The following is a 12,606-nucleotide window of genomic DNA, read 5'->3' on the forward strand; positions in this document are numbered from 1 at the left end:
ACCCATTCCTCATCACCCAAATATTCTACCTGCTGTAAAGAGACGGTCTCTTAACCTCTTACAAAGCAAGAATTACCTGGGTGGAGTAACCTTCAGAGCTTTTCTATGGTTTGAAGGTTGAAGAAACTTTAGAAAGCCGTGCAGTGAACTAGCTCTGTAGACCATCTTCGCTTCCCTATCTCTCAAACTTGCACACCCAGCAGGGCTGTTCAAGAGGTTTCCAAGTCCCCGCTTTTAAGCTCTTAATCAAGAATCTGTTTCTTATGAAGAAAGGCTAGAGCATCAGGGCTGGGGGTGGACAAGAACACAACAGAGGTTTATGAAATTATGAATGGTGGAGGGAGAAAGTGTTCATCTTCTATATCATGATAACAAAACTTGGGTCCACCCAGCAAAACAGACTGGCAAGGAAGAAAATGGTTCTTTTTTACAACACAAAGTTGACTTGTATGTCACAGTTGTGAAGCCCTTCAGATGTGGCTGGGCTCAGCCCCACAGCAACATGGCCAAAAGTCAGAGATTATGAGAGTTGTGGCCCAAGGACAACAGGAGGACCACAGATTCCACATTACTACTGCACACGAGAAATTGAGCGACACTAGCTTAGATAGCAGACCTAGAATGAGGAGTTTGGTGCCCTCCAGATGTTGCTGGACTGCAGTTCCCATCATCCCTACATACTGGCCATGCTGGCTGTGGATCACAGGTTCCCAGTCTTAGACAAATTCATGGGCAAGAGGCTAATTAGAACTTTCCCAAGCCTGTTTCCACTTTCCCAAGCCTGTTCCCCCCACTGTTGAGGCCATCAGCTTCAAAGTCTTTTTTCTTTTAGCTCTGAGAGATACCTGGCTGGCTACTACCGAGGGGAAAATACCAAACTAGGTGGAGCTAGATGAGGAACCTGCCGCCTTCCAAATGTGGTTGAACTCTCAGCTTCCATTAACCCCTGCTCACATGCCCAATGGTGAGGAATAATGGGCACTGCTAGAACATAGCTAGTTGCCTAAGTAAGACCATTCACTGCCCATCTTGCTCAGTGGTGTCTAACCATTTCAGACAGGGAGCCTCCCCCAACCGTAACTTGAAATGTTGGGGGTTGAGCCTTGGGACATTCTACATGCAAAGCAGGTGCTCTACGACTGAGATGTAGTCCACCAACATCTGGAGTGCCACACGACAGCCACCCTTGGTCTAATCCAACTGTTGTGTATCTCAAACGCTGGGCATGTTCTGCAAGTTTCCACATCAATCATTATGGTAGAGATTCAGAAACACAAGCAACTGGTTTTAAGCTCTAAACATTTCCGGCCTCAAACACCTGAAATATTCCCCTTCCTTACAGATCCTCTCAGGTGTTAAGATCAGCAGAGGATGACCCTTTTGGTTCTACCACCTTCTGAAACTTAGGGGGGCTGTTCACCTAGGAGATGGCATTCTCTGTAGTAGCTCCTTTGTTGTAGACCTCCCACCCCAGAGTGGTCCACCTGGCACCTTCACTGTACAGTTTTTATCATATGCTGAAGACACACCTCTAGACTCTTGGCTTTTTGACACTTGAGATGTGTATTTTTGGGACCCACCTTATTTCTGTGATTGTAAGTTGTTTCAAACTTTTTTTGACACTGTGTTTTGATTGTGACAGCCCGTCCATGGACATTAGATAATGGACGGGTCATAAATTAATGATGATGATGTAGCTGCCAGTTCTCTACCAAATGGACCCACAGGACTATTTCAAGGCCTAAGAGTGGTTCCAGTTGTGAAGCACTTTACACTGATGAACCATTTTACATATACACCAAAATATGTGAAACATAACACACCTTCTATTCATAAGCTCATGCTGAAGCAGTTTAAAAAAACAAAAAATTAAAGCAAATTGTGACATTACATGCTAGCTGACAACCAATTATTACCTGCAGAGAGTTCTTCCAAACAGTTTCTACTAATAACCCTTATCCCTTGTCCCATTGGTGCTATTTGGGCACAACACAAAAACTTGGGACAACTTCTGCTCTCAAATTACAGCTCAATCTGACACGTTTTTTACTCAGAAGCAAGCCCGACCATGATGTTTAGTCCTAGGTAAATCTGCAGAAGATCCTTGATCTGAAGTGGACCTGTATGGCATACTGGAGGGCATTGCACTGTATTGGCATTTCTCTGATGAAGTCAGTTGACATAGAGGTAGTTGACAAAACTACCTATTATTTAATTCAGCGGGGAGGGGGATAATATACCTGTGTTTTTACCTCTCTAATGCTTACAGAAACATGAGATATTGTACATGCAGTGTCTTAAGAGGAGGAATACTTAAGAGAAAAGCAGGTCAGCATGGAGGAAGCCTCCTCTAAGTGGCTCACGAAGTGGAAATTAAATCAAGATTTGAAAATATATTTATTCTCAAGCATATTTTCCCTTCAAGGGAAGGGGGAGTATGAAAGCAGGCACTTTCCCACGCAGGAGGAATCCCAGTCTAGTAGGGAAGGGGCTGCTGGGCTCATGGTGGATCTATTGTTCTCCAGTAAGGGAAAGATTTCCTGCGGTATGAGGTGCTATTTGGGGGGGCTTCCCGACCACCCCTCCTCCTCCGAGGATGCCGGAAAGACAGGTTGGGTGCACTGTGATCATTTATCAGAAATTATCCCCTGCTGTTTAAAAAGAAAAAAGAAAGAGCAATGATAGTAGTGGAAGGTGAATGTGTCCCACAGGAGCGACAGGGCTGCAAAGATAAACGAAAGGAGGCTACAAAAGGCTGAGGCGGCTGCAGCTCCTGCTCTCCGTTTGGGTACGTTTCAGTCCAAAGCAGTTTGAATTGATTTGTCACGCCCACCCACCCATCACCTGGAGGATTAGCGGGGCCCTTCCCCCGGAGGCTTCGAAGAGCCAAATCTCGCCCTTGCTTGGAAAGCTGGTGTGATCTGCAGTCCTCCCCCAGCCCCAGCCCCGCCAGCTCTTTATGCAGCCCAGGCAGAGCACGCCGCTAGCCACAATAGAGGTTAGGGGAGAGGGGCGGGTCTGCGCCGATGGTTAGGCAGGCCCGCAGCCGCTTCTCCAGCCAAATGCGTTTTGTCTCACCTGATCTTTTATTTATAGAATTTAATTACATATTATTATTATTGTTATTATTATTCGTGTGTATGTACAGAGCGGAGGTGAGGGAGGGACTCATCAGCATCAGTGAGGCCTGGCTGCATCCAGCCACCGGGAGGGGGGCAGAGAGATCATGCGCAACGATGCAGACAGCCCAACCCAGACAAGCATGGCACGGAGCCCCCCATCTCCTGCCGTATGTCTCCCAAGCCGCGGGACGTGAGAAGAAGAATAAGTAGGAGCAGCAGGCAGGAGCAACGGACACAAAAGGAGCGCCGAGGCGACCGGTCTACAGTAATAGTTCAGGCAAGCCGGAGAGGAAAGGGGAGAGAAGAGCTTCGATGGCCAGGGGGGATCCTCTCCCCAGTATACTTGGAAAGCGCAACGCGGGCGGGATGGGCTGGTTGATTACCCTACCGGGAGCCCAATCCTGCTTACCTCTCCCGCTCAGGGCAGCCAAGGCGACAGCGGCGAGGAGGAGGAGGCGGGGGCGCCCAAGCTTCGCGGTCATTTCGGCTAGGAGGCAGGAGCGCGCGGCTAGGGCGCACGGTGCGGAGAGGGAGCTCCCGGGTCGACGTGGTGCAGGTGCCCGCTTTCAGGCGGCGGCGGCTTCCTTGGGCAGGCGGTCGGTCGGTTGTTGCAGCCTCCGCGAAAGATAGGGACGAGAGGCGCCGGCAGGAGCAGAGGAGGCGGCGGCGCGGAGGGGAGGAGCGCGCCGGGGACGCGTGGAGAGGAGAGGGGGCGGGACGCGGCGAGGGCAGAGGCGCACGAGTCGCAAAAAGGCAGGCCCTGCGTGGAGAGGGGCAGGGAGGGGGAGGGAGTAGGGCGGGGGGAGGGAAGAGGAGGCCGGAGTTAAAAGGGTGGTGGGAGAAAGAGAGACCGTCGCAGGAGCCTCCCTTGGCCCGGGTGGCTGTGGAAGGGCGGCGGACTGAGAGACCGAGAAAGAGAGAGAGCGCTAATTCTTTACGTATTTTACTTCCACCTCTAAGCTTCGGAAAGAGCCGGCGGTGTTTGGTTGCCGGCGGCTTGACCCTGAGGGACCCGACAGCCGCGAAAAGGGGCGTCTCCGGTCACCCGCCTTCGCTCTCCCCCCCCCCCCAACCTGATGCCGGGCTGGAGGGGAGGATCAAAGCCGGAGAGCCACTATTTCCAGGGTGCAGGCGGGTGGGTGGGTGGGTGGATTGCTGGCCAGGGACAGGTTCTTCCTCCGCACTCCGCCACTATCTCACTGATAATTTCTCACGTTGTATTTCGCCCAAGAGAGCCATATCCATTTCTCCCAAGTCCCCGAAGCCGGACAGCTGTTTTCTATGTGACAAAGATCTGAGATTTCTGACAAGTAGCCTGTTACTGCAGTGAAACAAATGCGCATCCTTGTTGAGTTCCATCAGTGAACTTTGTCTTCTTCTTCTTCTTCTTCTTCTTCTTCTTCTTCTTCTTCTTCTTCTTCTTCTTCTTCTTCTTCTTCTTCTTCTTCTTCTTCTTCTTCTTCTTCTTCTTCTTCTTCTTCTTCTTCTTCTTCTTCAAAAACATGTAAATACAATACTGGAGAAATATTATAAGAGAGAGGCCAGAGGAATAAAGACCTCAGGGCTGCCTGTCGCTGTCTGATAATGGCAATGGATAACAGTGGAGAAGACCAAAAATAAAACAAAAGGACCACCCTTAGAAAAGGGTCATAAGAAAAGGGCTAGGGAGAAATTTGACTCAGTCCACATTTTAAGGCGAACCTACCTAATCTCCCCTTTCCAAAACAATGCACCAGCCGCAACACACCCACCCTTTCAAGATTCGTCCTTCTGCAAATAGGGCAGGGCAGTCCTCCAGTCAAGTAATGTAAAAATGCATATAAACCTGAAAATAGCATTCAAAAATGCATTATGTGAGGGTACACTAGGCAAAAATTAGGCAAAATCACATACAGAATGTGGTATTAGTATGAATTCACACTAATAGGGGGATGAATTTTTCATTAGGACTTTTTTTTTCAAATCACAAACTGGTGAAAAGGTGTAAAGAACTGAAGATTGGGGGGAGGGACAGGAAAATCAAAATGGTCAGATACACCCATCCAGCAAGTGGACAACAAAGGGGCTCTGCAACAAAATATTGCAGAGTGGAGTGCTGCTGTTCACTATTTCAGTCACCCTCTTCCAGAATGCCCCTTCCCCTTCCCTCTCTCCCCTATTTTTCCATGCACCTTCCCAACCTACATTCAGCTTTTCTTTTTAAAATAATAAATAATAAAATTATGCAAATCTTGAGGGTTTGCCTTCTTATTTCTCAAAGGGAGTGATAGGTGCAGCCTTTTTTTGAGACCAGTGAGGCCATAGGTGCTGAGATGTGCCCAACATTGGGGGTGGTGGTGGTCTGATATCACGCATGTGACACACATTGCGTCCGTGATTACTGTTGCATTTGGGAGAGGCTGACCAGGCACCCTCCCAATGCAACACTTGTGTGCCAAGCCGTGCTGGTCTGCAGGGCATTTCCCAATGCTGCGCAGCCCAGGGCAACATACCACCATGCCTCCTCTGTCCCCTCACAATTGGGGGGCTGAGCCCTGTCCCAGTGGACATGGAGAGGGGCTGTAGAGACCTCAGCCATGTAGAGTTGGCATGCCTGAATTAGGTGCCTATTTTTTATACATTACCACATTTATATCACACCATTCCACCAATAAACTCAAGGTGGCACGCATGGTTCCCTCTTCCCACCATGTTTTACCCCTGCAATAACTCTTTGAGGTAAAGGTAAAGGACCCCTGGATGGTTAAGTCCAGTCAAAGGGGTTGCGGTGCTCATCTTGCTTTCAGGCTGAGGGAGCTGGCATTTGTCCACAGACAGCTTTCCAGGTCATGTGGCCAGCAGGACTAAACCACTTCTGGTGCAACTGGACACCGTGACAGAAACCAGAGCACACGGAAACGCTGTTTACCTTCCCGCCGCAGTGGTACCTATTTATCTACTTGCACTGGTGTGCTTTCAAACTGCTAGGTTGGTAGGAGCTGGGACAGAGCAACAAGCTCACTCCGCCATGGGGATTCAAACTGCCGACCTTCCGATCAGCAAGCCCAAGAGGCTCAGGGGTTCAGACCACAGTGCCACCTGCTGTGAGTTAAATAGACTGAGAGATGGTTGCTGGCACAAGGCCACCCAATTGATTTGAACCCTGGTCCTAGCCTAGCAATCTAATCACTGCACCACACTGGCTCTTGCCATATGAAGTTAGGTAGCATTCCATAAGTGAACCTTTAGTGGAAAGTAACAAAAATGCAGATTACAACGTGAGAGAGTGAGTAATTAATAGAACACAATGATTCAGATGATATTGACAAGCATTCAGTGCTGAGGAAATCCATGATAAATGCCTGTTTAACCTTTCAGATAATGGCAACCAAGAGTTCTCATGGTAGAACAAAATATGTTGCATTAATAACATCTTGGATAATCTTAGAATCTTTCTAGCATTTCTTACAGGTGTGTAAGATAGGTTTACCAGAGGAAATCAAACTCATTTCGGAGTTTCATTGATAGTTTTCAGTTCCACAATAGAAGGGCTTTTTACATAAAAATGCAGAAGTGTAAATTTAAATCTGAATTCTGCACTTTTTCCTTTTTTGTTTTTAAACCCAAGAGACAAACACTTTGGGGTGTCTAGACTCCTGGATAAATGGGGCTGGTTAAAAACTGTAATATATATTCAGGGGCGTAGCATGGGGGGCGGAGGGGGCTGGGCACCCCGGGTTCCACACTGGAGGGGGTGACACTCGGTGCTCCCCAGCCCTTGCGACTCCCAAGCCTAGCCCCGCTGTGGTGGCGCCCGGTAAAAAGGCTTGCTTGGCCTTGCCGCGGCGGTGGCTGGCTTGGTTTGCTTCTTCCAGCTGCTGGGCAGAGCCGAGGGCTGGGCCAGGGCCTCTGCAGCTCTGCCCAGCAGGAAGCTTCGGCGTATCTGCCGGGGGGAGGGAGCACTGTGTGTGCATGTGGGCGCTGGAGCAGTTTGCTGGTGGCAAGCCGCTCCAGCGCCATGTGCTCGCGGCTGCTGCTTGGCTTGGGAGTCGTGGGGTGGTGGTGCCGAGTGTCACCCCCCTCCAGAGTCTCAGAGGGTCCCAGTGCCGTCCCTGCCAGCAAACTGCTTCTGCACCGTACGGGGATGAAGCCAAGGTCCTGTGATCGAATAGGTTATGACAGGCAGCCCAATCCTGCACTATGCAGAAATAAATTGCACTGTTCAAAATAGCTTGCTTCTAAGTAGGGGGTGGAGAAATTCAATTCACATTTTAATGAAAACCTACCCTCCCCAAAACACTATGCAAACAGGCAGTGACTATCTATCGAAATTCGCCCTTCTAATTTTGTGGTGCAGTTCTTCAACCAAATATTGTGCAGTATTAAAAATACAGTGCATATATTGGGGAAAAACCTCAAAAATTCATTGTTTTTTTTATTGGCAAACTGATGTGAAGGACTGAATAATGAGAAACTGAGAAAAGCCAAAATGGGCAAGCCATCTCCAACTCCTTGAAAGATTCTATCAACGGTGTCTCCGAAAATTTTTACACATCGCTTGGGAAGACAGGTGAACTAAAGCCAGTGTACTGGAAGCACAAAGATCACCAGTGTTGAAGCAGTGATTCTTCAACATCAACTTTGTTGGACTGGTCATGGTCTGGCTTACTATAAGACGGCTTCCTATGTTTCTGTGTCACTGCTCTTGAGCAGACGTGCCTAGGATTTCAACCCTAGTTAGTAACTGGCAGTCCTAGGAAATAAAAATAACCCAGCAGTTTCATGTAGATGTTAAACAACCTGGGGGATAAGATTGAGCCTTGCGGAGCCCCACATTGAAGGTTCCACAGGGCTGAAAAGCATTCCCCAAGTAACACCCTCTGGGGACGGCCATCTAAGCAGGACTGGGATCTCTGCAAAGCGGTGCCACCCACCCCTAGTAGTTGCTGAAGTTGCTTCAGAAGGATACCATGGTCGATGGTATTGAAACTGCTCAGAGGTTGCTCTCTAGACAGAAGTCATCATACAGGGCAACTAAAGCAGATTCTGTGTCAAAACCAGGCCAAAAACCCTGATTGAAATGGATCCAGAAAATCAGTTTCTTCCAAAAGTGCCTGGATCTGGTCCACAACCACTCGCTCCAGAACCTTGCTCAGAAAAGGGAGATTAGCAACTGGCCTGTAGTTAGTTAGGCTTTCTGAATCCAGGGAAGGTTTCTTTAGGAGTGGTTTTACCACAGCCTCCTTCAAACAGGCAGGGACCACCCCCTCTCGTAAAGTGCCATTGATCACCTCCCTGGTCCAGCCAGCTGTTCACTCCCTACTAGTTTTTATTAGCCAAGAGGAGCAGGGGTCTAGTGCGCAAGTGGTTGCCTTGACTGATCCAGGCACCTTGTGCACATCCTCGAGCCTTACCAGCTGAAACGAAAGCTAATGTAGCCAGGGGCGAAGCAAGGGTGTACGGTAGGTGCGGGCCGCCCTGGATGTCACTACTGAGAGGGGTGTGACAAAATGCTGGGTAGACCTAACTGTGGGGGCCTGCAGTGCACCAGAGCCACATGTCCCTCCTGGGAGAGACGCGGTGGCTTTGGCACACGCAGGCTCCACAGTGCGCAAATGGTCAACCCGGCACCTCCCCCCAGCTGTAAGGCAGCTGAGGGGGAGGAGGCAGGTAGACTCCAGAGGCCCCGTGGTGCGTCCCACCCCTGGGTGCACCATTCCAGGCACCAGAGCGGCCAGGGCCGTCTTAAGCTCATCGTGCGCCCTGGTGCAGGGATCCCTCGGGCGCCCACCCCACCCCCCCTTTTAAAAAAAGGGGGAATGAAAAGTTCTTACCTTCCCTGGAGGTGCTCGCGCCGGAAGGCCTCGGGGCTTCCCGGACCCTTCCGTCGGCAGCGGAGGCCAGATGGGTGCACCATGGAGCCAGCGGGGAGAGCCTCCCTGGCATAGCGTTAGGACCTGGCATGCTGGGCAGCGGGGGGAGCCTCACGGCGGCCCCTGAAGCTCACAGCGGGGCTGCCCGGCGGCTCATGGCCCTGTCTATCTCCCGGAGATGCCGGATTGAGTGGGGGAGGGGGCGCTGCTGCTCCGCGTGACCTTCCTCCCTTCTCCCAGTGGGCCAGGTTGCCTGGGCGGGCCCGGGCTGCGCCGGGGCCTTCCCGGCCGTCTCCCGCGATTCCGGTGCTTGCTGGGTCCACGCGGCCTCCCCCCTTCCGTGGGTGGGCCGCAGGGCCCGGGTGGGTCCGGGCAGTGCCAGGAGGCCTCCCGGCTGTTTCCTTGCACCAACAGGGTGCTGCGTTCCTTCCCGCCAACAGGGCGCTGCGTTTCATTGGTAGAACTGCTGCCATGTGGTATCGCCTCTACCAATGAAACACAGCACTGGGGTGAGGGATGACCCTGGCGCTGCAGAGCGGAACAGGGTCCTAGTGCCCCTGTTCCCTGTTCTCCCCTGAGCGGCGCGGCTGGCGGGCATGCAAGACTCAGAGGAGGGGAAAGGGAGGCCACCGCGCAGCACCTCCACTTGCTGGGGTGCCCCTCAGCGCCCCGGCGCCCTGGCGCCCCGCGCCACTAGAGCCAATGGTCGAGCCAGCCCTGAGAGTGGCTTCCTCCACTGCTGAATGTAGCATTAGCTTGTGAAGCCCTTAACAGCTTGGGACCAGTTTAAGGATAATCTTCCCCTGCAATGCCTGTTGGACCACTTCTTTTTGCAAAACTGGCACGTCTACCTAGACAAGTATTTTAATATGCAATTGCATTTTATCATGCACATTCTTAAAACTGCTGGCTTTAACCTCTCTCTTTTTGAAGAATGGAGTGGGCTTGATGGACTTGGGGCAGAGGAGGAGAAAATGCTGCCAGGGTGTTGCAGCAAAGAGACCTGGAGCAGCACAGTTGCCAACATGTGACAGCAGGAGGATCAAGCAGACCCTGTGCTGCTCAAGCCAAGCCCCCCCCCCTTCCCACACCATGGAGTGTGCACATGGAGTGTGCACATTGGGGTGGCTCTTGTTGTTGTTGTTTCCCCACCAATGGTGGAACTTCACCATTGGGGGGGGGGCTGAGCAGAGGGGCACTTGAGCTCTGCTCCATCCAAGCCCCTCCAGCATGCTGGATCTGGGGGTCTGCATTTCTCTCCCCAGCCGTTTTGAACTTGCTTGCCTTCTACGTCACATGGAACCATGTTTCAGCAAGCTTTCTGCAGCTAGTGCATGTTGCCTGCAACTATAAACAAAACTTGTACAAGAAAATGACAGGATAATCCAATTTCCAACAGGCAAGGAAAGTGATTTATTACAGAGAGAGAGAAAACTAATTGTGGTATTTCTTTATTAACTGCACGTAGATCAATACATAGTAAAATCCTGTGACTTAAAATCCTGTGACATAGTAAAATCCTGTGACTGTTTTAAGGGTACCAAGAACTTTCTCATGAGCCCAGTCAGTTTTTCAATTAACTCGTGTGTTTTCAAAACTGAAATCAATTAAAGTTATCCAGCTGAAAAGATTAAAATTATATGCTAAGATGGATCATCATGCCACTTCAAACCAAATTTGGGCTTAAAAGTGCAGTAAGATTCATACCAAATATATTTTTGCATCCCATGCTAAACCCATTCAGGGATAACAGTGCAGTGTTGGATACCAGAGGTATTTTGCTTTAAAACTGCAGGGTTTCTGATGACCAGACGGAATAAAAACTGGTCATTGTGTTATTCCTTCATTCCTTCATTTGTTCATCAAAAACCCACAACAGGAGCAGATGATTTCAAAAAAAAGTAGCAGCCAAGACAAGGGGTTGCTGAACCATTTCCATATCTTACCATATCTTGTTCTCCAAACCCCACTCCAAGTCACTCTTGCCACCCTGCATGGTTCTAGATGAGTATTTCCAAGGAGGGGAATAAACTGGCTGGAGGGAAACTTGGAATAGAGTAGCAGGTGGTGCTGTGGGTTAAACCACAGAGCCTAGGGCTTGCCGATCAGAAGGTTGGCGGTTCGAATCCCCGTGACGGGGTGAGCTCCCATTGCTCGGTCCCAGCTCCTGCCAACCTAGCACTTCGAAAGCACGTCAAAGTGCAAGTAGATAAATAGGTACTGCTCCAAGCGGGAAGATAAACGGCGTTTCCGTGTGCTGCTCTGGTTCGCCAGAAGCGGCTTTGTCATGCTGGCCACATGGACCTGGAAGCTGTACGCTGGCTCCCTCAGCCAATAATGTGAGATGAGCGCCACAATCCCAGAGTAGGTCACGACTGGACCTAATGGTCAGGGGTTCCTTTACCTTTTAGCAGGGGTGGGGAAAGGGTTAAACATGTTGTATCACCACCACCCTCACTCTCCTCTCCTCTCCTTTAGAAGGACTTGGGGCAAAGTGTGTGTGGGGGGGATAGTGAGGAAATGGGTGAGTTGTAAAGGGAGGGGCTTTAGTCCAGTACAAAGGGAGGAGGGTTGCTCAGGTGTGTGTGAAGAGCCCTGAAATAAATTTCAGCCTCAGGGCTGCAATTCCCTTCTGGAAAACCAGAGGGCCACATTCCAGCGTGGGTAGAGCAACAGATGTGAATATTTGTGCAGTAGGCTAGCTTTTTACAAACATGCACCTTTCTTTTTGCCCTCCACCCATGCGTGCAAGAGGCACAAACAGACTTCAAGGGCACATTCCAGCCAGGCAGAAACACTCAAGGAGGGTGCAAAGCAGGGCCAGAGGGGATGTGTGGCTTGGGGAGAGTTCCAAGGGCCAGGCCAGAAAGGCATGGAGGGCTGCATTCAGCCCTTGGAGCTAAGGTTCCCCATCCCTGCTCTTAGGCTGCACAAAGGAGAAGGGACAGCTCAGTCAGTACAGAATGAGCTTCTTAATCTGTTGTAGGTCAAAAAGGTTCTTGTATGGCAGACGGTTGTAATAGATGACTCTCATGGTCCATTTCAGCTCTACAGTTCTACAGCTGTGGGTTAAGAAAGACTGTTGCTCGCCCTTTGCTATTGTTGGGAGTTAGTCCTGGAAAAAAGATGATGTGTTTGTGCAGGAAAAATCATGGGCATTCCAAGTAACCATGCTTAATCACTTCCTCCCACCCACCCCTAGGTACAGTGGTGCCTCGCTAGACGAATTTAATTCGTTCCACGGGTCTGTTCTTATAACGAAAAATTCGTCTAGCGAATCCCATAGAAATGCATTGGATTTTTTTTTAAAAAAATTGCCCATAGGAACGCATTAATTGAATTTAAATGCATTCCTATGGGAAACCGCGATTCGCTAGACAATTTTTTCGTAAAATGAATTCGTCTAGCAAGGCAACCTCCGCTAGAAAAATCCTTTCTTTAAGCGAAAATTTCCTCTTACAGGGCGTTCGTTAAGCGAGGCACCACTGTATGCCTATGTTTGCCTGGGGCAAAATGGGAAGCTGCTGACCTGGTGTGTGTGTGTCGTGGCACATGGGCGGTCCAGCCCTGCTGCCCAGGCAGTGCACATCGATCCATTTCCACTAAGCAGCTATCTCTGCAAACCTTTTGGT

At 50.2% G+C, this 12,606-nt stretch overlaps 1 protein-coding gene across 2 annotated transcripts in view; it reads right to left on the reverse strand.

Annotated features, from left to right (window-relative positions):
* CD99L2 (CD99 molecule like 2) overlaps positions 1-3,820 on the reverse strand; it is a 56,073-nt gene extending 52,253 nt beyond the window's left edge. For both annotated transcript variants that reach the window (XM_035113264.3, XM_035113263.3), the window contains exon 1: positions 3,532-3,820. In XM_035113264.3, coding sequence (XP_034969155.1) covers positions 3,532-3,604 — 73 coding nt within the window. In that variant the 5' untranslated portion in view covers positions 3,605-3,820. The remainder of the gene's footprint in view (positions 1-3,531) is intronic.
* Between the last annotated feature and the right edge of the window lie 8,786 nt (positions 3,821-12,606).

This window comes from Zootoca vivipara, chromosome Z2 (genome assembly GCF_965207765.1).
Source record: "Zootoca vivipara chromosome Z2, rZooViv2.hap1.1, whole genome shotgun sequence".
In the NCBI taxonomy this organism is placed as follows: domain Eukaryota; kingdom Metazoa; phylum Chordata; class Lepidosauria; order Squamata; family Lacertidae; genus Zootoca; species Zootoca vivipara.